We start from the raw sequence: 26058 nt of genomic DNA, 5'->3' as shown, positions 1-26058 counted from the left end.
CATAAAGACAAGAGTAGCAAAGTTTTTATCAAGGTGATTGATTACTTTCAAATCACTCTCTCCAAAGGGGTTGGTCTGTTTTTAAGTCTCTGGAGAAAAAGGAAGTACCCATATGCAGGACCTTGGGGAGATGCTATTCATTATTCATGGGAGAGGCAAAGTTATAGTTTGAGAAGTGACCCGTGAACTCCCTGCTTCTGACATGAGTCCATATAGTGCAAATGTAGTTCCAGTGAATTTTGGTTCCATGATATGAATATTCCAGAACCAGCTAGAGGCCAGGACCACTTCTTTGGGGCATGCTCCTGGGTCTGGCTGGAACCAGCTCAAGAAATCTAGCTGAAAAACTTCTGAAAAAGAAAAGTCTGGCAGGAAATATGACTGGGTTTTTTTTTTTTTAGTTGTCTCATTAGGCATATTTTGTGACTTGTTAATTGTTCAAAGAGCCCTTAGATCTTATCTACAAGGGGGGTACGCCCCCCCAAAACATTTCTTTTTCAAAGCTATGTACTGAAATTCTCCATTCTTGGAAACATTTTTCACACTCATCTATTTGGGTGGCTGACAACATCTCCCTCATTTTTTTCTTCACTTCTTCTATGTAGTTAAATTGCTTTCCTTCCATGTCCTTTCTCGTTTGCGGAAACAAAAAGAAGTCACAAAGAGTAAGGTCTGGTAAGTAAGGTGAATGGGGCAAAAGAGAAGTGCTGTTTTTTCCCCAAAAAACTGGTGCACTGAGGTGGCTGTGTGAACAGGTGCACTGTCGTGGTGACAAGTCTGTGGTCCTCTGCCACAAATCAGGCCTTTTTGTCACTCATTGCTAACGCTACTTTTCAGAAAAAGCTTGATTAACAGTGTGACCTGGTGGAATAAGCTCCAAATGCACTACAAGTTGACATTTTCATCCATCCGGGAAGTTGACTCACATCCAGAATGATGTTTGTCATCAAGCAACATTTCACCTTTTTGGAAATGAGAAAACTATTCGTACACTTCAGTTTTTCCCATAGCGCAGTCCTTGCGAGCTGTGTTCAACATCACAACAGTTTCTGCGGTATTTTCCCCATGTGGGAAACAAAATTTCACAGCCACACACTGTCTTCTTAAATCAGCCATCACAAAAAAAGAGATTGATCAGAACTGCTTTTATGAAAAAAAAATCACTGTGACCAGAGAGAAAATTCCCATGCAATGCTGGTGGGTGCACTCACTCAGAGCAAGTTGCTGGATGCTTCCCTGGTGGGGGAAATGCCTACTACAAAAGCTCTGCCCAGCAGAGCTTTTTTCTGGATTTTTTGGGGGGGAATACCCCCTTGTATATGTATAATAGTGTTTGGTTAACCTAATTAATTTCAGTTTTGCATGGGGTATATTAGCCAGAAATTAAACTCAAGTTATCTGCTTGAAAAGTGATTGTTCTACCATTGAACCATACACACACACACACACACACACACACACACACACACACAAAGTGGTACATTGGTGATTGTGCACATTCTAGGGTCTGAGATTACTTGGATGAGCTGAGGAATGGCTTTTGCGTTCCCTTGAGGGACATGGAGATTGCCTCATTCGTCCTCACCTGTCTCTGGGTTGTTGGTATACACTAATGCTGGTCACCTGACAGTGAGGATGTCTACATCCTCCTTCAGGTTGGTGTGTGGATAAAAAACAAAGCTGGCACTTGTCTCCCAGTCACAGCTTCAGGTTATCACACCCCTAGCTCCAGGACAGCTTCTCACAGGTCCGTGCATTGGATCACCCAGGATGGACACAACTTTTATACACTTGATTAGGGATTAGGACCCCTATAGACGTAGCGTGCCCGTAGGGTCTCATCCTAAAATGAGAGACAAAGCATCAATCAAAGCAGCTAGAGTAGACCATCTTAGTGCTCACTGACCAATTTCTGCTCACCACTGTAGAACCAGCTGCTCGTTGGTGAGGAGACCATGATTCACTACTCATTAATTTATTTCAGTAGGCTACTGGGCTGCTGACTGCAGGTCAGTGGTTCAAACCCACCAGCCATTCCACGCGAGAAAGATGAACCTTCCTGCTTCTAAAAAGATCTGCAATCCTGCTTGTTTGGTTTTTCTAAACTCTAGGCAGAGAAGAGGGGATTTTTCTAGCTTGACTTAGGAATTCATCTTACTTAAGGAAGTACATGCTTTAGTAATGCTAACTTTTATAACAACCCCCCAAAGTCTCGTGTTAGAGCACAAGGGAAATTTGCTTCTCACTGCTGTGCAGTAAGTCAGTGGGATGCCGTCTATACTCAGTGATAAAGAGAAATGGTTCTTTCCATCATGTGGTTCCACCAGTTCCTAGACCTTGGGAATACTCTGCATCACAGAGGAGGAGCAGAGAATAAAGAAACACCTGACTCATTTCTGGACCTCATTGCCTGCGGTACAACCACTGGAACTTGTCACATGGCCCTGTCAATTGCAAAGGAGGCTAGGAAAGGGAGTTCCTGTCTGAACCAGCATGTTCTGGAAGCAGGTCTATCCTGTAGCAGAGTAGATGTGACAATAATTTCTTTTATAAAACTATTTTCAAATATATCCCAAGAAGTTGGATATTGAAAAAGTCCCAGTAGTCCAACTCTTGCAAAATGATTGTCTGCTCCAACTCCTTCCAACCTCACGTCTCTGGGGTCTGCAAATTGCTGCAGAATCTCACAAGACTCATGGGAAATGTCTCATGTGGTGATGGTGCGATTCAGTCCGCAGTCAGGTCAGGCATGGGTAAACCAGATGCTGGGGCCAGAGTATACATTCCACTTCTGACTTTTGCCTGTGATAAGCTCACACACCCTGATTCTCAGCAGTCTTGTTTTGTACTCAGCAGGACAGCATTGCAAGGAGTCTCGTTCACAATTACTCACAGGTGAATCTTATCAGTATTTTCCCCTCTCTTCATACCAGACCCATGCAGGGAAAGGTGGGTTGGTGGGAGTTATATGGTGTAATTTCCTATTCTCCACTCTTGGACTGTATCTAATTTATGTACATAGAACCTGGGTCTTCTGGCAAGATGGTTCCAATAGGCATTGGCCTTCTACTAATCTTAATCAGCTAAACTTTTCTCCAGTTGTTTGAAATAATGCTGAATTCTAGAGTTCCAATACAGCAGTATAGATCACTTATCTGCTGGCTTGTCATTCGATGGTGGCTTGCATGTTGTTGGAAGCTACACCACTGCTATTTCTAATACCAGCAGGGTTAGTGATTGAGAACAGGGTTCAGTAGAGCTCCCAGACTGAGATAATTTAGCAAGAAGCACTTGAAGATCAATGTTTTAAAATATTGCCCAGTGGGAACATTTTCTACTATAGTGCCAAAAAACAAACCTCTCAGGCTTCAAGTTCAAAAACACTCAAAAGATGACAGGGTAAGTGCTGCCCCTCCTTAAAGTAGATTTGATCTTAATGATGTGGGTGGGGTTAAGCTTCGGGGACCTTAATTTTCTGATGTAACTCAAATCAAAATGCAAGGAAAGAGCTGAAAAAATACATCAGGAATCAGAACATGGAATCTACAAAATATGACTCTAGGGAAATTGGAAATTATTAAAAATGAAATGGAGCACATAAAGGTCAATATCCTCAGCTTTAGTGAGATGAAATGGACAAGTATTGGTTATTTTCGGTCAGATAATCATGTGATTGCTTATGCCATGAATGAAAAATGAAAGAACTAACATCACATTCAATGTAAACAACAACAACATGTAAAGAGCTGAACGGAAGAGCAATAAAGAATTGAAGATGTTTACCACTTTCTCAGTCTGAAATTGATCAAATATGCAGTCAAAATACATTGATAATTACTAGTCATAGGAACATGAAAGCAGTTTTTTAAAAGGAAAAGAGATCAACAGTTGGAAAAGAAAGTTTTGATTAAAGAAACAATACTGGATACTGCATGATAGACTTTTGCAAGACCATGAACTTACTCATTTCTAATGTATTTTTCAACAACACGAATGACTACTATATGTGGACCTCGTCAGGTGGAATACACTAGAATCAAGCTGAGGATATCTGCAGAAGGAGATGATAGAGAAGCTCAGTGTCATCCACAAAAAGGACAATTGCAAATTGCAGAACAGATCGTTAATTGCACTCAGCTCAGTTGCAGTCGAAGCTGTTGTTAGGTGCCATTGAGTCATTCAGACCCACGGCGACAGTATGACACAGCACTTGGACCATAACACAACAGAATGAAACACTGCCAGGTTCTGAGCCATCCTGACCATTGTTCCTGTCCTTGAGCCCATTGTTACAGGTACTGTACTGATCCATCTTGACGAGGGCCGTCCTCTTTTTTCTGCCCCTCTGCTTTACCAAGCATGATGGTGTTCTCCAGGAACTGGTCTCTCCTGACAACATGCCCAAAGTACATGAGACAAAGTCTCACATCCTTGCCACTGAGGAGCATTCTGGCTGTACTTCTTTCAAGCCAGATTTGTTAGCTCTTTTGACAGTTCCTGGTCCTTTCATTATTCTTCCACAGCACCAAAATTCAAATGCATCGATTCTTCTTTGATCTTGTTCATTCAACATCCAACTTGCATGTGCATATGAGACAACTGAAAATACGATGGCTTCAGTCATGCATACTTTATTCCTCAATGTAGCCTTCCTGCTTTTCAAAACTCTTAAGAGACAGTGTGCAGCAGATTTACCTAATAAAATGCATACTTTGATCTCCTGATTGCCACTTCCATTACCATTGGTTGTGGGTCCAAACAAGACAAAATCCTTGCCAACTTCAATCTTTTCTCCTGTGGTAGTTACATAATTTTGTCAACTTCATAAATAAATGTAGGGGTGGAGTCTAGCCTGTCAATCAGGTCACAGCCTGATGATGCCTTCTTGTAGGCATGGTCTTATCATGAGCATTCTGGGAACTTCCTCTCTGTCTCCCTGGAGGTGGGCCATACCCTCTCTGCTTGACTTTCTTGCAACCGCTGAGCTGTGGTCTTCCTGCATTCTGCAACATTGCATGTACTGTGTGAGTCTGAAAATGAATTTATGAACTAATATTGTACTTATGGGCTAATATCAGACTTATGGACTTGTTCTGGACTGGCCTGAAATATTTTCTCAATGTACTTTGATATAAAGATACAATGCTCTTTGATATAAAACTCTCTTACACACACAAGAGTGTCAATAAATTTGTTTCTCTAGTCAACCTGGATGAACACATCACCTATTGGTCCAGTTGTGAGGATTTGGGTGGTCTTTACATTAAGTTGTAATCCATACTGAATCCTTGATCATCAGCAAGTGCTTTCAATACTTTCAGCAAATGAGGTTCTGTCATCTACGTAAAAGAGGTTGTTACTAACCCTCCCTCCAAACCAGATACCACATTCTTCTTAATAGAATCCAGCTTCTTTAATTATTTGCTCGCATACAGATTGAGTAAGTATGGTGAGAAGATACAACCTTGAGACACAATTTTCCATTTAAACCATGCAGCGTTCCCTTGTTCTGCTTGCACAATGGCCGCTTGAGACGTGAGCACAATCATGTGTACCGGAATTCATTCTTTTCAAGGGTATCCATAGTTTACTATGAGTCACATGATCGGATGCCTTGGTAGAGTCAATAAGCAAACCCCTTCCTGGTATTATTTACTTTCAGCCAAGATCCATCTGACATCAACATTTACACACTTTGTTCCACATCCTCTTTGGAATCCGGATTGCATCTGTGGCAGCTCCCTCTCAATGTACTGTTGCAACAATTGTTAGGTGATCTTCAGCAAAATTTCACTTGCATGTGATGTCAATGAGACTGTTCTATAATTTGCACATTCTGTTGGGTCAACTTTCTTTGAAATGGGTACAAATATGGATCTCTTCGCCAGTCAGTTGGCTAAGTATCTGCCTTCCAAATTTCTTACCCTAGATGAGTAATTGCAGGTTGAAATAATTCAATTGATATTCCATCAATTTCTGAAGCCTTGTTTTTAGCTAATGCTGTCAGTGCAGCTTGAACTTCTTCCTTCAGTAGCATTGGTTCTTGCTAATATGCAGCCTCCTAAAATGGTGAACTATCCTGTAGTCCTTTTGATAGTGACTCGGTGTATTCTTTCCACCATTTGGTGCGTTGTGCGTCATTCAATATTTTGCCAATACAATCGTTCAACATTGCAACTTGAGGCTGGAAGTTTTCCTTGGGTTCTTTCAGGTTAACATATGCTGAGTGTGTTCTTTTTCTTTGGTTTTCTAAATATAGATCCTTGCACATTTCATTATACAATATCTGACTTGGTCTTCTTGAAATTTCTGCTCACCTTTTAAATTTCATCATCTCTTCTATTTACCTCTGCTGTTCTGTGTGTAAGAGCAAGTTGCAGTCTCTTCTGGCACCCACTTGGATCTCTTCTTTCTTCCTTGCCCTTTGCTTTCCTCATGTATGATGTTCTCCATGGCTTCCCACAGCTCACTAGGTCTTTTGTCATGAATGCATAAAATCTGTTTTGAGATGTAGGTGGGATAGACTCATGTTCGCGTTTGGGCTCTTGTGGACATGTTTGAATTTTCTTCAGCTTTAACCTGAACATATATATGAGCAAGGGATGGTTTGTTTCACAGTCAGCCCCTAACCTTGTTTTAGCTACTGATACTGAGCTTCCCCATCGTCTCTTCCCACAAATGTAGTCAATTTCATTTCTGTTTATTTCATCTGGGGAAGTCTATCTGTGTAGCTGCCATTTATGTTGTTGGAAAACATATTTGCTATCAACAAGTCATTAGTCTTGCAAGGTTCTTTCGTGCAATCTCTCCCTTTGTTTATGCCATCAAGCTCATATTTTTCAACTATTGTTCCTTCCTCTTTGTTTCCATTGCAGATGCCAATAATTATCAATGCATCTTGATTGCAATTCTGCTCAATTTCAGACTGAAGACAGTGGTAGGATTCTTCAATTTCTTCATTACTAGTTTTGGAGTTTGGTGCATAAATTTGAATAATCGTTGTGTAGATAGGATTTCCTTGAAGGCAGGTAGATATACTATCGCAGACAGCATTGTACTTAAAGAGAAGCCTTGAAGCGTCCTGTATGACAACCAGTGCAACCCCATTCCACTTGACTGTGTCATTCATTCCTGACATAGTAAACCATGTGGTGCTCTGATTCAAATTGGCCAATACCAGTTCATTTCTGCCCATGAATGTCTAAAATATTGAGCCTTAAGCATTTCGTTTCATTTTTGACAACTTCCAATTTGCTTAGAATTTTCTTTCAATATTTCAACTGGAGGCTGGAAGTTTTCCTTGAGTTCTTTCAGTGTGTCCTTAGAGTCAGACATTGTAAATTCCAATCCAAGTAATAGCAGATTTTTGCAACTTCTTCTCAGTTTGAATTGTGCCCTATCAGCAAATGAAGTCCCAAGGCTTTACTCCCACAGGATGTAGGCAGTTCACACTACCATGCTCTATTCTACTTGGAGAAAGCAATTCCTCCTCAGTCACATTTCAAGTACCTTCCCACCCAAGGGGCCTGTCTCCTGGCACTATCTCGACAATGTTTTGCTTTTATTCCTTAGGCCTTCAGTATCTGCAAATATTTGGATGTTATGCATGAGCTTTTCAGTGACTACTTCCTCCGAAGTGGGCAGCTGATTCCTTCATTGTGGATAATTCCTAGTCTGGATGCTCCACTGAAACCTGTTCCCTTTGAGTGACCCTGTTGACATTTGAAATACTAGTGATGTAACTTCCAGCATCAGAGCTACCTGTAAGTCACCACAGTGTGTTAGCTAGTGTGACATAATTTCATATCAGCTTGAGGATAGTAAGAGTGAAGGGGTGGGGTCTAGCCTCTCAATCAGGTCACAGCCTGTATTTGATACATTAATGCATAAAAAACTGAAAATCAGATCAGTTGTGGATTGACGTCAAGGATATAATATATAAAGAAAGCAGTAGGTCATTAAAAAGACTGGGGGGGGAGGAAAGAACAAGAAGATATCAGAAGAAATTCTTAAACTTGGTCTTGAGATATAGTGGCTAAAGTGAAGGGAATAAATTATGAAGTAAAAGAGCTGAAATGAATATTTCAAAGGGCAGCCCAAGAAGACTGTTACAATGAAGTGTGCAAAGACCTAAAGAAAACCAAAAGAAAAGAATATATTCAGTGTTACTGGAGATGGAGAACTGGAGAAGAGAAAAATAAAAACCTTAAGCCTTGAATGGCAATATTAAGTGGTCTATGAACAAAAATACTGAGGATGAAAAAAAGGGAGGATATATTGAATCACTGTATCTGAAAATAACTGGCCGATGTTCATCCATTTCAGTAGGTAGAGTATAATCAAGCAGTCCAAGCTGCACTTAAGGCATTGGTGGAAAATATGGCAAAGGAGAACCAACTGATATGTTTCAACACATGAAGGAAATGCTGGAGATGCTCCTTGGTCTAAGTCAAGACATTTGGAAAACATTTATCTGCCGACAGACTAGAGGTGTTACTTAAATGTGCCCATTCCAAAGATATGTGATCCAACAGAATATGAAAATTATTGAACAGTACGTCCATATCACATAGGTAAAATTTTGATGAAGATAATTTTAAAATGGTTTGACAGAGAATTGACAGGAATTGAAGCTGGATTTTGAAGATGTTATTAAATTGATGTCAGATTTATTTTTACTGAGAGAATACCAGATAAACTTGTGTTTTATTGACTACGCAAGGGCATGAGATTTGGGGGATCATAACAAATTATGGACCATAGTACATAACTGGAAATCAGGGCACTTGTGCTCATGTGGATCCTGTACATAGAGCAGAAGGCAGTTGTTCAAATAGAACAAGGAGGTGCTGCATGGTAGAAAATCAAGAAAAGTATCATTAGGGTCCTATCTTTTCACAATACTTATTCAATTCATATGCTTGGCAAATATTCCCAGAAGTTGGTCTATATGTAGAAAATATGGCAGCAAGATTGGAGGAAGAATCATCAACAACCTGCGATATGTAAATGACACATCCTGTTTGCTGGAATTGAAGAGTACATGGATGGTTAAGAGTGTATGTCGACTAGACCTTCCGTGGTGAAAGTAGGGGTGGAGCCCAACCTGTGCCTGAAGACATACTTCGGGGTGTGGCCTGTACACCTTATAGGAGAAATACTGAGCAGAGCTAGCTCTCTTTGGCTTTTCATTTCTACTGCAGCTGAATCCTGGGCCTTGTTCCTTGATCTTCTGCCAATGCCAGGAGCCCTCAATTGACTACTAACGGATTAATTTAGCCAACATCAGATTCATTTACCTCTGTGTCCATCAGCCTGTGTTCCCTGCCCTAACCTCACTTCATCATCCTGATTCCTATTCATCAGCCTCCACAGCTACACCAGTCAGAAGGACCTTAATTTAACCTGGCTGGACTTAACTGCTTCTACAACTGTGTAAGCCGTTTCTTGATATAAATCTCTATTTACAAACACATACAAGCATCTCTGTTTTGCTTCTCTGTTGAACGAAACCTAACACAGAGATCAAAAACTTCAGTATAGATTACACCTTAATATAGTGAAATTAAAAAATATCATGACTGTACTAATAAGCAACATCATAAATGGAGAAAATATTGAAATTATCATGGTCTTAATTTTACTTGACTCCACAACCAGTGCCCAGCTTTAGAGAAATTAAATGGCACATAGCACTAGGCAGATCTGCTGCAAACTACTTACAAGCCCTAAAAAGCAAAGATTTCTCTGTGAAGAGTAAAGTATATAAAACCCAAGCCCTAGTGCTTCCAGCTGCCTTGCGTGCATAGGACGCTGCACAGTGAATAGGGAGGGCTGGAGAAGCACTGATGCATTTGAATGAAGCCGGCAAAGAAGAGTGAGTGTGTCATGGACAGCCAAACTATGATTGAAGTTGTCTTCCTCCATCACAGACCTGTTCTGTTCTTCTGATGTACAGCCAGAATGCTCCTTGGAAGCAAGAATGGCTTCATCTGGTGCACTTTGGACATGCTATCAGGAGAGCCTGCCTAAGGGCAACACGCTTGATAACAAAGAGGTCACCAAGAAGGACAAGCCATACCCTCAGCGAGGTTGATCCACATGTGGCTGCATCGATGTGTTCAAGCATGGCAATGACCGTGAAGGTGGTGCCCAGCTGGAAAGTGTTTCAGGATGTTCTTCATAGGCTTGTTATGAGTTGGAACCAATTCTTAGCACCTAACACAATGATAAAACAGCTTGAGTGACTAAGACCGATGTTATGAACATAAACTAGTAGCCTTCTGTTTACATTTATATTCATAAATTAGAGTTAAATTTGAACTTAACGAGAGTCTAACCAAAAAGCTGAGTGTAACATAGGAACCTGCACAAGACTAAGTGAAATTAATGTTCATTGATAAAATATTAATTTTTATGCTAAAGTGGCAGTATTTATATTTTCTTTAATTACTTTTATGTATAATTTTTTTTATAAATCGTTTTATTGTAGGCTCTTACAATTCTTATAACAATGCATACATCAATTGTATCCAGTGCATTTGTACTATGTTACCATCATCATTTTCAAAACAATTTCTTTCTACTTTGAGCCCTTGGTATCAGCTTCTCTTTTTGATCTCCATCCCCCACCTTCCCACCCTCATGAACTCTTGGTAAATTATAAATTAATATTATTTTCATACCTTACAACATCTGTGGACATATTTACTGGATGGATGATAAAACTTAATTTTGAAAAAAGAAAATAAGCTTGATTAGGAGGATGAAAAACAAGGAGGCAAAGATGCCTGATCTTTGATAATCATGTACTTAAAATTATGAATTAACTGCAACATGTAGAATTGTAACTGGGAAGGACTATAATATGCTCTTTCCAAGTTCCTGTAGAATAGTGTTTACAAAACTCCTCAGAAGAAGTGGATTATGCCCATAGCCCAATCTCGCCAAGAAGGCATAGGCAGGAGAGGGATGTGGCCTATCAGGAACAACATTGAACAATGGGTGGCCTTTAGGAACCCAGGGACCCCTATAAAGTCACATGTTATTTCCATATATTGCTTAGATTCATGGTTACTTATAATCCATGTGTACCGCCAACATGCTAGAGGGGTATTTCAAGTGGCTGGATCACGAGACCTAGATAAAGGAGCTTCAAAAAGTTCATGGAGAAATAAAGGTTCACATTTAATCTTTACAATAAAATGGAATTCTCTCAAGGGGATGGACAGCAGAAAAGTGGGTGAAAGGAGACAGCGGTTGGTGTAAGACATGAAAAAAAACTTTTTAAAGAATCATTTATAAATTATAAACGGGACATGGGGGAGAGAGGGGGAAGGGAGGAAAAAAGAGGAGTTGATACTCAAGTAGAAAGAAAATAGAAGATGAGGACAAGATATGTACAGATGTGTTTGATACAATTAATATTATGATAAAAATTAAAATTTTTAAATGAAATCAACATACATATTAGATGGTGGACTAGACCGCCAATTTTTTGCAGGCCAGCAGCGAAGCATGGACAACTCCAGGTTGTACTAAAAGTGAAAGGCCAAGAGCCCAGGAGTAAATTCAGCTATAGAAAGTTTTTGGAGAAAGGCACAGCAGTGTTGGAAGCACTTCATGTATAATGCCTTTGATATTATCCCACAACTCATCAGTTCTTTTGTCACTAGTGTTCAATTAGTTAAACCTATTTTTGAGTTGTTCGGGAAATTCAGATGGAATATACTCAAGGTCATACTCTGGCTCTTGTGAATTTGTATTAATTTTCTTCAACTTCAACTTACATATGAGCAATTGGTGGTCTGCTCCTCAGTCAGTCCTGGCCTAGTTTTGCGTGCTAACATCGAACTTCTTCAGGATCTCTTCTCACTCAAAACCAAAACCCAAACTCACAGCTATCAAATTCATTTTGACTCTGGGTGACCCTATAGGGTAGGATTTCTGAGATGGTAACTTAATGCGTGTAGAAAGCATTGGCTTTCTCCCAGATTGGCTGGTGGTTTCGAACTGCTAATTTTGTGCTAGCAGACAAATGCTAATCACTATGTCAACAGGGCTCCTCTCTCTCCACCGATGTAGTCGATTTGATTTCTGTGTAAGTCCACCTGGAGAAGTTTACATCTATAGTCATTTATGTTGTTGATAAAAAGTTATTTGCTATGAAGAAGTCATTGTTATTGCAAAATTCTATCATGCCATCTCCAGCTTTGTTTACATCATCCAGCCTATATTGTCCAACTACTGCTTCTGGTGGTGTAGTGGTTACATGTCACACTGCTACCCTTGAAGTCAGCAGTTTAAAACCGCCAGCTGCTTCTTAGGAGAAAGATGGGGATTTCTACTCTTGTAATGCAGTCTTGGTAACCCAGAGGGACAATTCTATCCTGTCCTATAGGGTCACCCAGAGTCAGGATTGACTCAGTGGCAGTGAAATTTTTGTTCTTTTTTTTTTTTCTTTTGCAGGATTGGTTCCTTCCTCTTTGTTTCCAAACTTCTTATTCTAATTGTTAATAACTCTCAATGTGTCTTGAGTGCATGTTTGATCAATTTCAGATCGAAGATGTTAGAATTCTTAAATTTCTTCATCATAGCTCTAGTGATTGGTTAATATATTTGAATAATAGTTGTATTACCTGGATTTCCTTATGTGGGGATAGATTTTATCTGTTCACAAACAGCATTATATTTCAAGATTGATTTTGAAATGTCCTTTTTGATGATGAATGTGATACCATTCATCTTGAATTTGTTGTTCGTGACATTGTTAGCCATGCTATTGTCTGAGGATCAATACCAAACCATTTCTTCTCACTAGGCCTAGGGTATGGATTTTCATGTGCTCTTTCATTTTTGACGACTTCCAATTCTCCTAGACTCATAATTTCTACATTTGTGTTCCTCTTGGCATTAAATGCCTACAGCTGTTTCTTCTCATTTTGAGGCCTGCCTCATTAGCAAGTGAGTAAAGCAGGAAGCTTTTCTCCAGCCACATCAATATTATTCTCAACTCTCTTGAGAGGAGGCAGCTTTTCCTCCGCCATAGTGCGAGTGCCTTCCATCGGAGGGGCTTTTCTGGCGCCATATGTGAAATCTTCCATTGCTCTTCAGGAGATGCTATTGTCTGACAGTGCTCAGCTGCTAGTCATGGAGTTTTCTGGAGGTGCCCAGTTCCTCAGAAGAAGGCAGTCTCAGCCTTCTCCCAAATCTGCTCCTAGTCTGGAAGTTCTGCTGGAACTTTTTCACTGTGGCTAACCCTACTGGTATTTGAAATACCAGTGATATATCTTCCAGGACCATAGCAACACACATGCCACCACAGGACAACAAACTGACAGACAAGTAGTAGTTCAATAAACTGCTGCTGCCAGAAGGAATTTTTCACATAGGTCAAATGCAGAGGATGCAGGAATTTGTAAGAAAATATTTTTGAAAAACAAAAAAGAAAATATTTCTGATTGGTTGGCATTTATAATTATTCAATAATTAGCAAAAGGCAAAATAAATATTACTTCGATAATTATAAAGTCTGAATCATGTAATAGTTTAATCTGTGGTTACTTTGAGAGCCTGACCCTGGATAAGTGTAAACTCCATGTCCAGTAAATTGTTTTCCCTTTAAAAAGAAAATAAAATTTCAATTAAGTTAAAAATATTAATAGGCTAGTTATTATTGTCTTCTCTAAATGTATTTTCATTTTTTTAATGTTTCTTATGATGTTTGTATTTTATCCAGCATCTGCTTCACTTGGATTATAAACATCAGTGGGAACAATCTGTATCTAAATGTCTGATCTACAAGTCACTCAGCATAATCTTTTTAATCTTTCAGTATTAAGTGATATTATGGTAGAAAATAATAAAAGTGACCAATTTTTTCAGATTATTAAATATCAATTTTGACTGAATATTTTTAATTAGTTGAAAATGAACCTATCAAGTTTTAAAACTTGGCTGCTCAAATTTACATTCTACTTGATCAATTTTATTTTGTGTATATGTGAAATAAAAGATATGGTATGGTATAATATTGAAATAAATTATATGGTAGGGTGTAATAATGTGCTCCGATCCATTTGAAATCTAATGCTGTAATTTAGGCACTAAATTATAAAGAATGAGATTAATTTGCTTTTAAAAAATCCATTTCCTTTCCAATTGTATTTAGAAATAAAAAGACAGCCATTTTTCCCCCCTGTATGTCTGTGAGAGACCTTGCTATTAGGGAGGAAAAAAGTGAGGCAAGTAGAACAAACTGGCATAGTGTAATCAGAAAGGAAAGCATATCTTGTTAGAAATGTACTGAATTCTGAAGGCAAATTAAAATCAATTTGCTGTCATGTAATCTTTTAAAATTATTACAAATAGCTTTTCCTATAAAAGATGGAGGAAACATTTATTTTCAAGAGACTATATCGATTATGATCAAGTCTTCTGGCCATATATTGCTGCTGCTGTTAGGCGCTATCAAGTCCTGCTGCGACCCACAGTGACCCTGTGGATAACAGAAAAACAGTGCCCCGACCTGCACCAGCATCACCATTGCTCCTCTGCTTGAGCCCGTTCTTGCAGCCACTGTGTCAATCCATCTCCTTGAAGACCTTCCTCTGGTTTGCTGCCCCTCTATTTTACCAAGCGTGATGTCTCTCTTCAGGGACTGGTGTCTTCTGACAGCACGTGCACAGTATGGGAGCGGATGTCTCACCATCCTTGCCTCATAGGCCCACTCGGGCCTTAATTCTTCCAAGACAGATTTGTTTGAGCTTTTAGTAGTACATGGTACTTGGAATATTCTCTAGCACCACAATCCAAACACATCCATTCTTCTTTGGTCTTCCTTATTCAATGTCCAGCTGTCACATGCATATGAAGCAGTTGAACATACCATGGCTTTAGAAAGTTTCACTTTTTTAGGCCTCAAAGTAACACCCTTGTTTTCCAGTACTCTAGGAGGTCTTGTGCAGTAGATTTACCTAATGCAGTGAATCCTGTACTCAACCTGCACGACCCCTTCTGACCTTCCTGTCCTTTGTTGCACCCCAAGGTGCCTTCCTTCTTTAGGATTTTAGTACACTTCGTTTCTCCACTTTCATTTCTTTCAGGGTCCTGTTCAAATATCAGCTGCACATAGAAGGCACCCCTGATCACCGTATTACTTTTATGTGACAAAATCTAATTTTCATTCTTGTTTTTCTTCCCCCTTCTAGCCCTTGTATAGTGGTTGAATGTGAGTGGAGATGGGAAATTGAGAGGGAGGTCCCAGTTGGTCATACACAATAAAGGAAAACATGGCTTTTGCTTCAATAAGTCAATTATTTGAGGTAATTTCTCTCTTCTCTACTATGTGAGAATAGCACAAACACTTTTAAGATTTTTACTTTAAATAACCATTTCCCTTCCACCTATATAAAAATCAAAAGATAATTCTTATACTGGTATTCTTGCGGTGCTATTCAGATGATATGTAATTTGATATTATTGATCAAGGATTTGAAGTTGGGATTTCCTTTTTGGGCTCTGATTTTCTTGAGCCCTATTTCCAACTTTATTTACAATGCTCCAATATGTTATATAATTAACTTATTTAACTTTTATTCTATGTCTTTTACAATAGGATATCTGTGCTTGATGAGCACAGTCTGTTTTTTGAACCACTGTATCTTCAGAGCCTGGACTATAATTTAGCATAATAAATTACTAAAAATGATTTATTGAAGTCATGAATGGATGGGTAGGTGAGTGGGAAGCGAGTGGTAGTCACAAAGACTTAAGAACTTAGATGGAATATTGTTCTACTTTGAGGGGGGGATGAGTTAACATTCTGGGTGCTCATAAGAGACAAAACAAGGAAAAGAACAGTGTCTTAGATTGAGGTCTCTAGAGAAGCAAAACCAGTATGTCTGTATTTACAGAGTATAATTTGAAAAGACTTACATAGTTGTAGATTCCAAGTGTGAGTAAGTTCCAAGTCTCTGGGCCAGATGTTAGAATGAAAGGTTCTCCTGACTTCAATTGCTGCAGGAGCTGATGAACCCAAGTTTGGCAGGAAGATGACAGGCTTTGGCTGTCCAAAGGCAAATGGGTCCAAAGTCTTCAGGTCAGAGGCTGTGCCTGCAGAGGAAGATGAATCCAAGGAGGGCAGGCAAGGTGATGTGGAACTGATGAGTTTCATTATTATCAGACAGTACAATGGACTCAAGTCCAAGGAACCAGAGGTCAAAGGAGCCAGATGCAGGATCCAGACCCAACCCCAAAGCAATCAAGGTTTTCTACAACATTCATTTTTAGTGGAGACAGGCTCTACTCCTAAGGAAACTTGCTTTCAATTAATTGACCACTCATAGCAGATCTCATTATATGAATTGTATATATACAATTTACTTTGTATTATATTTCATCATGGGGGATGTGGTAGTTATATCATCTGTCAACTTGAGGGTAGTAAGAGTGGAGGGGTGGAGTTTAGCATGTCAATCAGGTTGCAGCTTGATTGGAGAGCAGCTAAGATACATGGATCCCTGGAGGCCTGCCTCCCCCTCTCTCTGCTGTCACCATCCTGTGGACAAGTCATGCAGCTGAGACCTGCCAGAGCCTTGTGATGCTTCCACTGCCATTGGATCCACAAGACTCTGCACTGACTGACTGGCCTGCGATCTTCCTACATGCTTCCATCATTGAATGTAGCTGCATGAGTCTGACGAGGGATTTGTGGACTAGTCTTCAATTTTGACTTATGTGTTTGATTTCGATTGGGATGGGATATTTTCTTGATATCCAATTACTTTCTGATATAACGCTCTTTCTTACACATATATGAGTGTCATTGGATTTGTTTCTCCAGTCAACCCAGGGGATTAGTAGGTCTTTCCTGCCAAGCCAATGAAAATCCAGGCCCAGTCAACTTGGCTTCAATCCTGTTTCTATTGAAAACAGTTACCTTTGATAAAGTCCTTTTGTGTGTATTTTAAAAGCAAAGAACATCCATGTGAATAAATGTCTTTTCTGGAAAGGATCATGCTACTTAAAATGTAAGTGTAAGGGATAGGGATGGAAGTATAGTATGTTGTACAATCGGAAGTTTCAAAGGTTTCCTACTCTTGTAAAGATGTCTAGTCTAGGAAATTCCCAGGGCCAGTTCTCCTCTGTCCGACAGGAAATGACTTGATGGCCGTGTTTGGTTTTGGGTGTCAGCCATGCTACTCACAGCCTTGTTTTAAAATACCAATGGGGGTTTTCTAGTTGGCTACCTTATGGGCTATTTATTTATTCTCCCTACTAATAGTTTTAATTAAATAATCTGATTTATAAAAAACTCAGTAACTGTATGCCAATATTTAGGTAATTCCTATAAGTTATCAAAGATTTTGAGTCATTGAATAAAGATTAGATGACGGTCAGTATTGTTGCCAAAGTGACACCATATTACCCATGCATTTAAGGTGTTCAGCAACCAAGATTTTATATCAGTAGAGCACCAGTTGCTATTCTGTTGTTTCATTATTGTTTGTAGTCTACCTGAATATAAGGATTTAATAAGTAGATAAAGCTTTTGAAATTTTATATTGATTTTTATGCCAGATTTATGACTCCAAATATTTCCCTGGACTCATTGTTGTTACAAACTGAATATTGGCCCTTGAGAGGATCTTTTTGGGAGCAGAATTTTAGAAGCCTGTAGATTTTTGTTTGTTGTTCTTTCTGCATTTAGACTCTAAACCTAAGTCCATCTCCTCAGTGCTTTTCTGTAATCTGTGTTTGCTTAGTAGTTGAATTTTTTCTTTCATTTTTATCTTTATACTGACAATGCCTGATATGGTTTGAAGCTTCCTCACCATAGGACTTGGTGAGAAATCAGGATAGACAAACACAATTGTTGAAATTGAAACAAGCTTTTTTAGAAAATGATTTTGATTATTCAGAATTACAGCTTTTCCTTTGTAGTAGTTGCATAATTTTATGTCAACTTGATGATGTAAAAGTTGTGGTAGTTACATATTCTGGTGTCAATTTCAGAATTAAGAATGTAGGGGTGGAGTCTAGCCTGTAAATCATGATATAGTCAATGAGGTCTCTGTGTGGGCTTGGCCTTCCCCTGAGGATACTGGGAATTCTTGTATTACTCCTTGGATGCGGGAGACACTCTCTCTGCCCACTCCCTGGGAGACATTGCAGCTGACAAGACTCATGGAGCTACACTAGTGCCCTGAGCTGGAGGAGCCACATGGAGACCCCTGCCAGTGCTGAGATACTTACAAGGCCACTGGATCCACAAGGCATTCCCTCCCACCCACTGGCCTGTGATCTTCCTGCATTCAGCATCACTGCATGTGTTGCATGAGTCTGGAGAGGTCTTTATAGATTGGTATCAGACATATGGGCTAATATCAGACTTATGTACTCGATCTGAACTGTGTTGGGATGTTTTCTCCATAGTCAGTCTCTTGGATATAAAGCTCTTTCCTATACATGAGTCTTCTTGGATTTGTTTCTCTAGTCTACCCAGACTGACACAAAAGTGCGGGGGTGGAGTCTAGCTTGTCAATCAGGCCACAGCCAGATGGTGCCTCCTTGTGTGCATGACCCTCTCATAAGGAGGGTCCTGGGAACCTCCCCTTTTCTCTCTGCCTTCTCCTTCCTGCTGGCTGACTGAAGTAGTTAGTTTATTGTGCCAACCTGGCCAATAAGCACATGTGGGGTTAATTGAAGGGTGGAGGGATAAATTGAAGGGCGGAGGCTCAATGAGCTTCACCTTTCTAGTTCTCGGGTCTCTTGCTTTGTGATGGTCGCACCAGGGTGCAGCTGCCTTAGCCAGTTCCCTGCTTCACCTTGCAAGGCTGACTTCCTGCAAGACATCCCCAAGGAGAAGCCACAAGGACCTACCCCGAGGCAGCCTTGGGTGCTGGAGCAGCCATGTGGTGACCACTGCCAGTGCTGAGATGCTTACACATTCACTGACTCGGCTTTCCTCCTGCAGTCGGCATCATAGTGTGTGTTTTGTGAGATGGAGGTTGACTTTGTGGATTGGTGTTGGACATATGGGTTAATGAGTTAATGTTGGACTTGTGGGCTTGGGCACCACTGGGTTGGGATGTTTTCTTGAGGTGCACTTACCCTTTATATAAAACTCTTATACATGCGTTTTTGTGGATTTGTTTCTCTAAAGTACCCAGACTAACACACTGACCCTGACGATGGCCAGAGCCGTGGAGATATGCCCACCACCATTGGCTCCGCAAGGCTTTGCACCCACTGGCCTGTGATACTCCTGCATTCTGCATTATTGCTGGTAACTGTGAGTCTGAAGAGGGACTTATGAACTAGAATTGGACTTATAGACGAGTTCGATAGGCTGGGATGTTTTTCTGATATATAAAGCTTATTGATATAAAGCTCTTTCTTAAGACATATGAGTGTCACTGGTTCTGTTTGTTTAGTCAATCTGACCTAACACATCCTCTACCGTCTCTAGTTCTGCATTTGAGATATAAAATGCCCAGTCACTGACTTGTTGTTAATAAGGTGATGTTCAGAGTCAGAGTAGTGAAGATTCTAGTACTTTAGTAAGCATTTGTATTGTTCTAGTAAGCATCTAGTATTTAGTAAGAAATATCCTAAGTAAGATAGAGGCAAATAAGAATTCCACTGAAACTTGTTAAAATTTAAATCCATTAACAGCTGGAATATTTTACATTAGAATTTCAAATGAATGAGAAATTAATGGAAAAAAAGCTTTCACAATGCTTCAGTGACATATTTATAATATTATCCTGTCTGCCAAAAATAATTAAACCTCTGTCTCTCCCTCTCTCTGTCAACCATTTAAACATGCTACACAGGAAATAGAAAAAGGAGTTAAGGAAACCAGAAAATATGAATTATGATATTGCGGAGGAAATTATGTACAACCTCTGATAAAGATAGCATGTATTTGCTACTTTTAAAGTCAGGTTGGCACAGTGCCTGTCAAAAATGGGCTCGGACATAAAAACTGTGAAAGGTGGCGCAGGACCAGGCTGTTTGCTCCTGTTGTGCAAAAAGGTGGCTTACTGGTGTGAACGGACGCCACAACATAAATTAAAAAATCAAACACACAGCCATCGAATCCATGCCGATCCATAGCGACGCAATGGGGCAGAACTGCCCCCTGTGCGTTTCCAAGACTGTTAATGCATACGGAGGGTAGAACCCCCATCTTTCTCCTGGGGGCTGGTGGTTTCGAACTGCTGAAGTTGAGAATCCTAGCCCAATGCCTTACCACGACACCACCACGGCAACAACAAGAACGTGGAGCTTATAATCTACAAGAACTTGAATTCAGCACTCTTGTTTTGGAATTCTGGCAAGTCTATTTGAAGTGTAACAAAAGCGGTCACGCCCGCGCCCCTGTAGCAGACGCTCCACAGCACCTCGCCTTGCGATTAGGCAGGTGAACGCCCGCGACGCCGCGCGCAGCCTCCGCCTACCTGGCGCACCGCGCCCTCTGGCCCCGCCCACTGTCGGCCGTAGTGACGTCACGCTGACCCACAATCCCTACCGCGCGCGCCGCGCTCCCGCCGCCGCCCGCCGCCGGTTGCTGACGGCTTGGCCTCCGGCCGCGGGAAAGCATGTTGCCGAAACCGAGGGTCCGAAGTCGCCCCGGCACGTCGGCGGAAAGGCCGCGGGAGCGAGGCCTGGGCGAGGAGACGCGGGCCGCGCGGGCCGCCGCCGCCGACGAGGCCCCGAGCACCTCCCGCGGGCTGGGCGGCTCCCAGGAGGCCTCGAGCCCCAAGTCGCGGGTTTCCCGCGCCCCCCACGCCTCCCCCGCCGTGGGACCCAGGTCGCAGAAGCAGCTGGAACTGAAGGTGGCCGAGCTGGTGCAGTTCCTGCTCATTAAGGACCAGAAGAAGATTCCGATCAAGCGTGCCGACATCCTGAAGCACGTCATGGGGGACTACAAGGACGTTTACCAGGATCTCCTCAAGCTCGCTGCCGAGCGCCTCGAGTACGTGTTTGGATACAAGTTGGTCGAACTCGAGCCCAAGAATCACACGTACATCCTAATCAACACGCTGGAGCCGGTGGAGGAGGATGCCGAGGTGAGGGGCGACCAGGACACGCCCACCACCGGCCTCCTGATGATCGTTCTCGGCCTTATTTTCATGAAGGGCAACACCATCAAGGAGACGGAAGTTTGGGACTTCCTGCGACGGTTAGGGGTGTTCCCCACGAAGAAGCACTTTATTTTTGGGGACCCCAAGAAGCTCATTACCGAAGACTTCGTGCGACAGCGTTACCTGGAGTACCGGCGGATTCCGCACACTGATCCGGTGGATTATGAACTGCAGTGGGGCCCACGAACCAACCTGGAAACGAGTAAGATGAAAGTTCTTAAGTTTGTGGCCAAAGTCCATAACCAGGACCCCAAGGACTGGCCCGCGCAGTACTGCGAGGCGTTGTCGGATGAGGCAGCCCGCGCCAGACCCGCGCCCCAGCCCAACGTCCCCGCGCCGTCCTAGTGAAAGCGACGTCTTTTCGGAGGGACCCGGGGAGGTGGAGCCAGACGGGTCTGGCTGAGGACATGTTTCAGGGACACTTACATATATGTCGCTTTAAGAGATGCTTCTGCAACGTTTTGTTCTTTTTTCATCTTGAAAGTGAATTTTGTTCCAAACCAACATGTATAAAAAATTTTAAAGTCCTAGAGTATTGTTAAAATTGAAAAACTTTTTTTAGCAAATGCTAGAAAGATTTTTTTTTCCCTTGCCGTGTTTTGTTGTCTGTATTTTGTATTTAAAAAAATGTTTCTAGCTCTGGAAAACTATGTGCCATAATCTGAAACAGATGCATAAGAAAGAACAGAAATTTAAAACATTTTTTGTACCAAGAAAAAAATTAAATAGCTATTTTCTGCCCTCTTTTAACTACTGTAGTTATAGGGGAAATAAAAGGCTATACATTTAAAAAGTAAAATTTCTTTGCCTTTATTTTTACAGTAACCCAGCAATTTTATTTTTGTGTGTATAAAAGCATTTTACCTTTCTCCAGACAATGTACATAATGTGTTGTGTTACTAGCCATTAAATTCCACTTAGGTTTACCTTTTTTCATTTGTTGTTATAATAAACGCAAATTTTGAAGTAGCTAAGCAGTCTCTTTTTTTGAGTTACGGGTAAAGAGAAATTTTTGGCTTGACACCTCATCTTTTAAAAGTTAAGACCACTTAGGCTACATGCAGTAGCAGAAGTATAGTTTTGTAGATGCTTTTGTATATATGTAAATGTGCATATTGGTAAAATACACCTCTCCAAATGGTTCATACCTGTTGAACAGTATTATAAAAATTAATCCTGTGTGTTTGGGATTCAGCATGTGTGGGCTCAAATGCTGGCCCTACTTCTAAGTTTAGATGGGTTACTTAATCTGGAAACAGATGGTTCATTGCCTGTAAATATGGTAGGCAATGCATATCTTGTGTGCTAGTGTTATATTGTAATATATGAAAAGTAACAACTCAGCTGTTATTTTGTTCCTTAATTTATTTTTTGTCTTTGATTCTTGATCTGTAGTTGCTTTTTAAAAATTCCTTGGATCTAAATCATTCGTAGACATGAAATATTGACTTAAAAGTTATGCTTGTTTTTCTAGTTTGACTTCATTGTATAATATTATGGAAAACTAAACAAGTGGTTTATGGTAGGGACAATATTGAGTTCAGCTCTACTCAGAGCGGGAACATTATAGCTCCCTAGGACTGTAAGCTGTAGCGTTGGGGTACATCCAAAGGGGGGGGGTATGTGTTGTTTGATAAGCAGTTTGAGTTCTGGCTTAGTTTAATTTAATGCCATGGTAGTTTGAGTAGGTTTTAAACTCTCAAAATCTTGATCTATGTAATGAGGAATTGTAGTGTGAGCTGGCACTACAAGGAACTGGTTTGTTTTTCCTGACCCTCTAAAGTTTTCCACCTGCTATGAATGGAAAACATTTGTGTTTTCCTTCTCTGACAACTTATATCATATTTGCATTTATTTTTAAAATGGAGTTCAGTTGGACTTCGAAGATGTCTTCTTAATCTACTTTTTTATTTCAGTGTATAAATTAGTTTTTGGTTCTGTATCCTGCCTGTCCGTTCCAATCCCATTGTTCAGCCTTCTCTTGTTGCCCCAGTACTTACTTTTCTATTCAACCTGCTAACTAAATTTAAAAGACAGTAGCTCCAGGTGTTGACTGTCAGTTATATCTGGGACTACTGTCTTCTCTTACATTATTCTAGTAGAAATGTGCATAATTTACTAAGAAAAAATTATTCCATCAAATTATAAAATATATGCCAGATCAAGCCCTTAGGTCTTTTCCTCAACTTTCTCAGAGTTAAAAGTGTGTAGATATGCCATTGTGTAATGTTATATTTTTACTTTATAGAGGTATATACATAAACATAGCCTGACTAAATTTTTACAACTAATCTAAATAGTGTTATACTGTATATATACTTTTGCAACTTTTGTCATTCTCCATTATGTTTTCTAAGATTTAACTGTTAAGTTATGAAGGCCCCCATCTCTTTTTGTCTACTCACCCCACCACCACTTTATCTTGTGAACATTTGTTTTAAGTATCTTATCAACTTTTCTAATAGGTATATAGTGATATTTATTGTGGTTTTTATTTTACCTCTGTCAGTGGTTAATCTTTCTTCTTTTACTCACGTCTGTCCCCGCCCTCTTTGCCTCCTTTTTTCTAGCTATCTCGGCCATTCAAGTTTACTGTTAGCCTTTAAAATTATTTTTATCTGGTATGGCTTGATCAAGGGCAATGTAACCAAGAGGAATTACGGAAACCGAAATGAAGGCTGAGCATGATAGTGGGACAAGAGGATAGTAAAAGGAAATAGAGGAAAGAATTAGGAGGCAACGGGCATTTATAGAGGTCTAATATAGGCATGTACATATGTGTGTGTGTGTATATATATATATATATATATATAATGAGAGGGAATAGATCTATGTGCATATATTTATAGTTTTAGTATTAAGGTGACAGGTAGACATTGGGCCGCTACTCAAGTACTCCCTCAAGGCAAGAACACTTTGTTCTATAAACTGGCATTCCATCATGCTCACTTCCCCAACACGATCGCTGAAGACAAAGCGGGCACATAAGCAAATGTGGTGAAGAAAGCTGATGGTGCCTGGCTGTTAATAGATATAGCGTCTGGGGTGTTAAAGGCTTGAAGGTAAACAAGCGGCCATCTAGCTGAGAAGCAACAAAGCCCGCATGGAAGAAACACCAGCATATGTGGTCACAAGGTGTCGCAGGGATCAGGTATCGGGCATCAAAGGACAAAAAAGCATGTCATTGTGAATGAGGAACAGTGTGGAGTGAGGACCCAAGACCCATGTGTAGACAACTGGACATCCCCTTCCAGAAGGATCACGGAGAGGAGATGAGGCAGTCAGGGTGCAGTGTAACAAGGATGAAACATGCAAGTTTCCTCTAGTTCTTAAATGCTTCCTCCCCCCGCTATCATGATCCCAATTCTACCTTACAAATTCTGCTAGACCAGAGGAGGTACACTGGTACAGATAGGAACTAGAAACAGGGAATCAAGGACAGATGATCCCTTCAGAACCAGTGGTGATAGAGGCGATACCGGGAGGGTGGGTTGGAAAGGGGGAACCGATTACAAGAATCTACATGTGACTTCCTCCCTGGGGGATGGACAACAGAAAAGCGGGTGACGGGAGACGTCGGACAGGGCAAGATATGACAAAATAATTCATAAATTATCAAGGGCTCATGAGGGAGAGGGGAGCGGGGAGGGAGGGAAAAATGAGGATCTGATACCAGGGGCTTAAGTGGAGAGCAAATATTTTGAGAATGATGAGAGCAATGAATGTACAGATGTGCTTTATACAATTGATGTATGTATATGTATGGATTGTGATAAAGAGTTGTATGAGCCCCTAATAAAATGTTTTTTTTAAAAAAAGAAAGCAAATGTTTTGAGAATGATGATGGCAACAAATGTACAAATGTGCTTGACACATTAGATGTATGTATGGATTGTGGTAAGAATTGTAGGAGTCCTCAATAACATGATTTAAAAAAAACGTGGGCAAAGGATATAAATAGACAACTAACAAGGGGTGACACTCCCATGCCTAACAAATACATCAGGAGATGCTGGTGATCACTAGCCATCCCAGAGATGCAAATTAAGCAACAATGAGATATCACCCCCAGTGATAGCCCAATTGAAGGTAAAAACCTAATAATAATACAACAGAACAACAAATGCTGGGGAAAGTGTGAAGAGATTGGCAGTCTTATACACTGTTGTTAGACTTGCAAACATGTGCAACAGTTATGGGAACCTAGCTTCAACAGCTGGAAATAGAAGTACCATGCCACCCAGCAATACCTCTGCTAGGCCATATCAGAAGGATATGATTTACAAATCCCACTAAGCAAACTAGGCTTTACCTGTAGCAAATTTTAGGAACTGACATACTTCCTTGCCCTTAAGGCTGTTTTCAACCCAAGGGTGGGAAGAAGCAGATGATTGCTATTCCAATAGGATTGATGGTCCTTGAACATTGGTTCAGATCTCTTACTGTGAAGGTGTCCAATGAATGGGGGCATAGAACTACCATTAATTTATTATTTTAATGCTCTCTGCATTTTTAATGAAATGCTCGTCTGCCAGGCATGGTTCTGTAGTTAGGAAGGAATGTTATTGAAAGTTTTGCCTTATTGACAATGAAGTCCCTTATTCCATATCCTTTTCTGAATCGGGCAGTTCCCTATCAATGTACTGCTGCAACCACTGTTGGATGATCTTCAGCAAAATTTTGCCTGCATGCGATGTCAATGCTGTTCTATAGTCTGACCATTCTGTTGGGTCGTCTTTCTTTGGAACGGGCACACATATGGACCTCTTCCAGTCAGTTGACCAAGTTCTCTTCCAAATTTCCTGGCATAAATGAGTGGATTGACACAATGGCTACAGCAATGGACTCAGGCATCGGAACAATTGTGAGGATGATACAGGAATGTTCAGTGTCGCATTCTGTTGTG

At 40.6% G+C, this 26058-nt stretch overlaps 2 protein-coding genes across 2 annotated transcripts in view; both read left to right on the top strand.

Annotated features, from left to right (window-relative positions):
* ENTREP2 (endosomal transmembrane epsin interactor 2) overlaps positions 1-26058 on the top strand; it is a 133611-nt gene that overhangs the window by 17590 nt on the left and 89963 nt on the right. The window lies entirely within an intron of this gene.
* On the top strand, positions 20532-23270 carry NSMCE3 (NSE3 component of SMC5/6 complex). Its single transcript, XM_075535628.1, has one exon. The coding sequence runs from the start codon at positions 20607-20609 to the stop codon at positions 21495-21497; it is 891 nt and encodes a 296-aa protein (XP_075391743.1). The 5' UTR covers positions 20532-20606; the 3' UTR covers positions 21498-23270.

Source organism: Tenrec ecaudatus, chromosome 17 (assembly GCF_050624435.1).
Source record: "Tenrec ecaudatus isolate mTenEca1 chromosome 17, mTenEca1.hap1, whole genome shotgun sequence".
Classification (NCBI taxonomy): domain Eukaryota; kingdom Metazoa; phylum Chordata; class Mammalia; order Afrosoricida; family Tenrecidae; genus Tenrec; species Tenrec ecaudatus.
The sequence above is the reverse complement of the archived record's forward strand: the minus strand, read 5'-3'. Positions and strand labels throughout refer to the sequence as shown.

Excerpts from the sequence above, each read along its gene's own strand:
- NSMCE3 (XM_075535628.1), top strand. The coding sequence starts at position 20,607 with ATGTTGCCGAAACCGAGGGTCCGAAGTCGCCCCGGCACGTCGGCGGAA.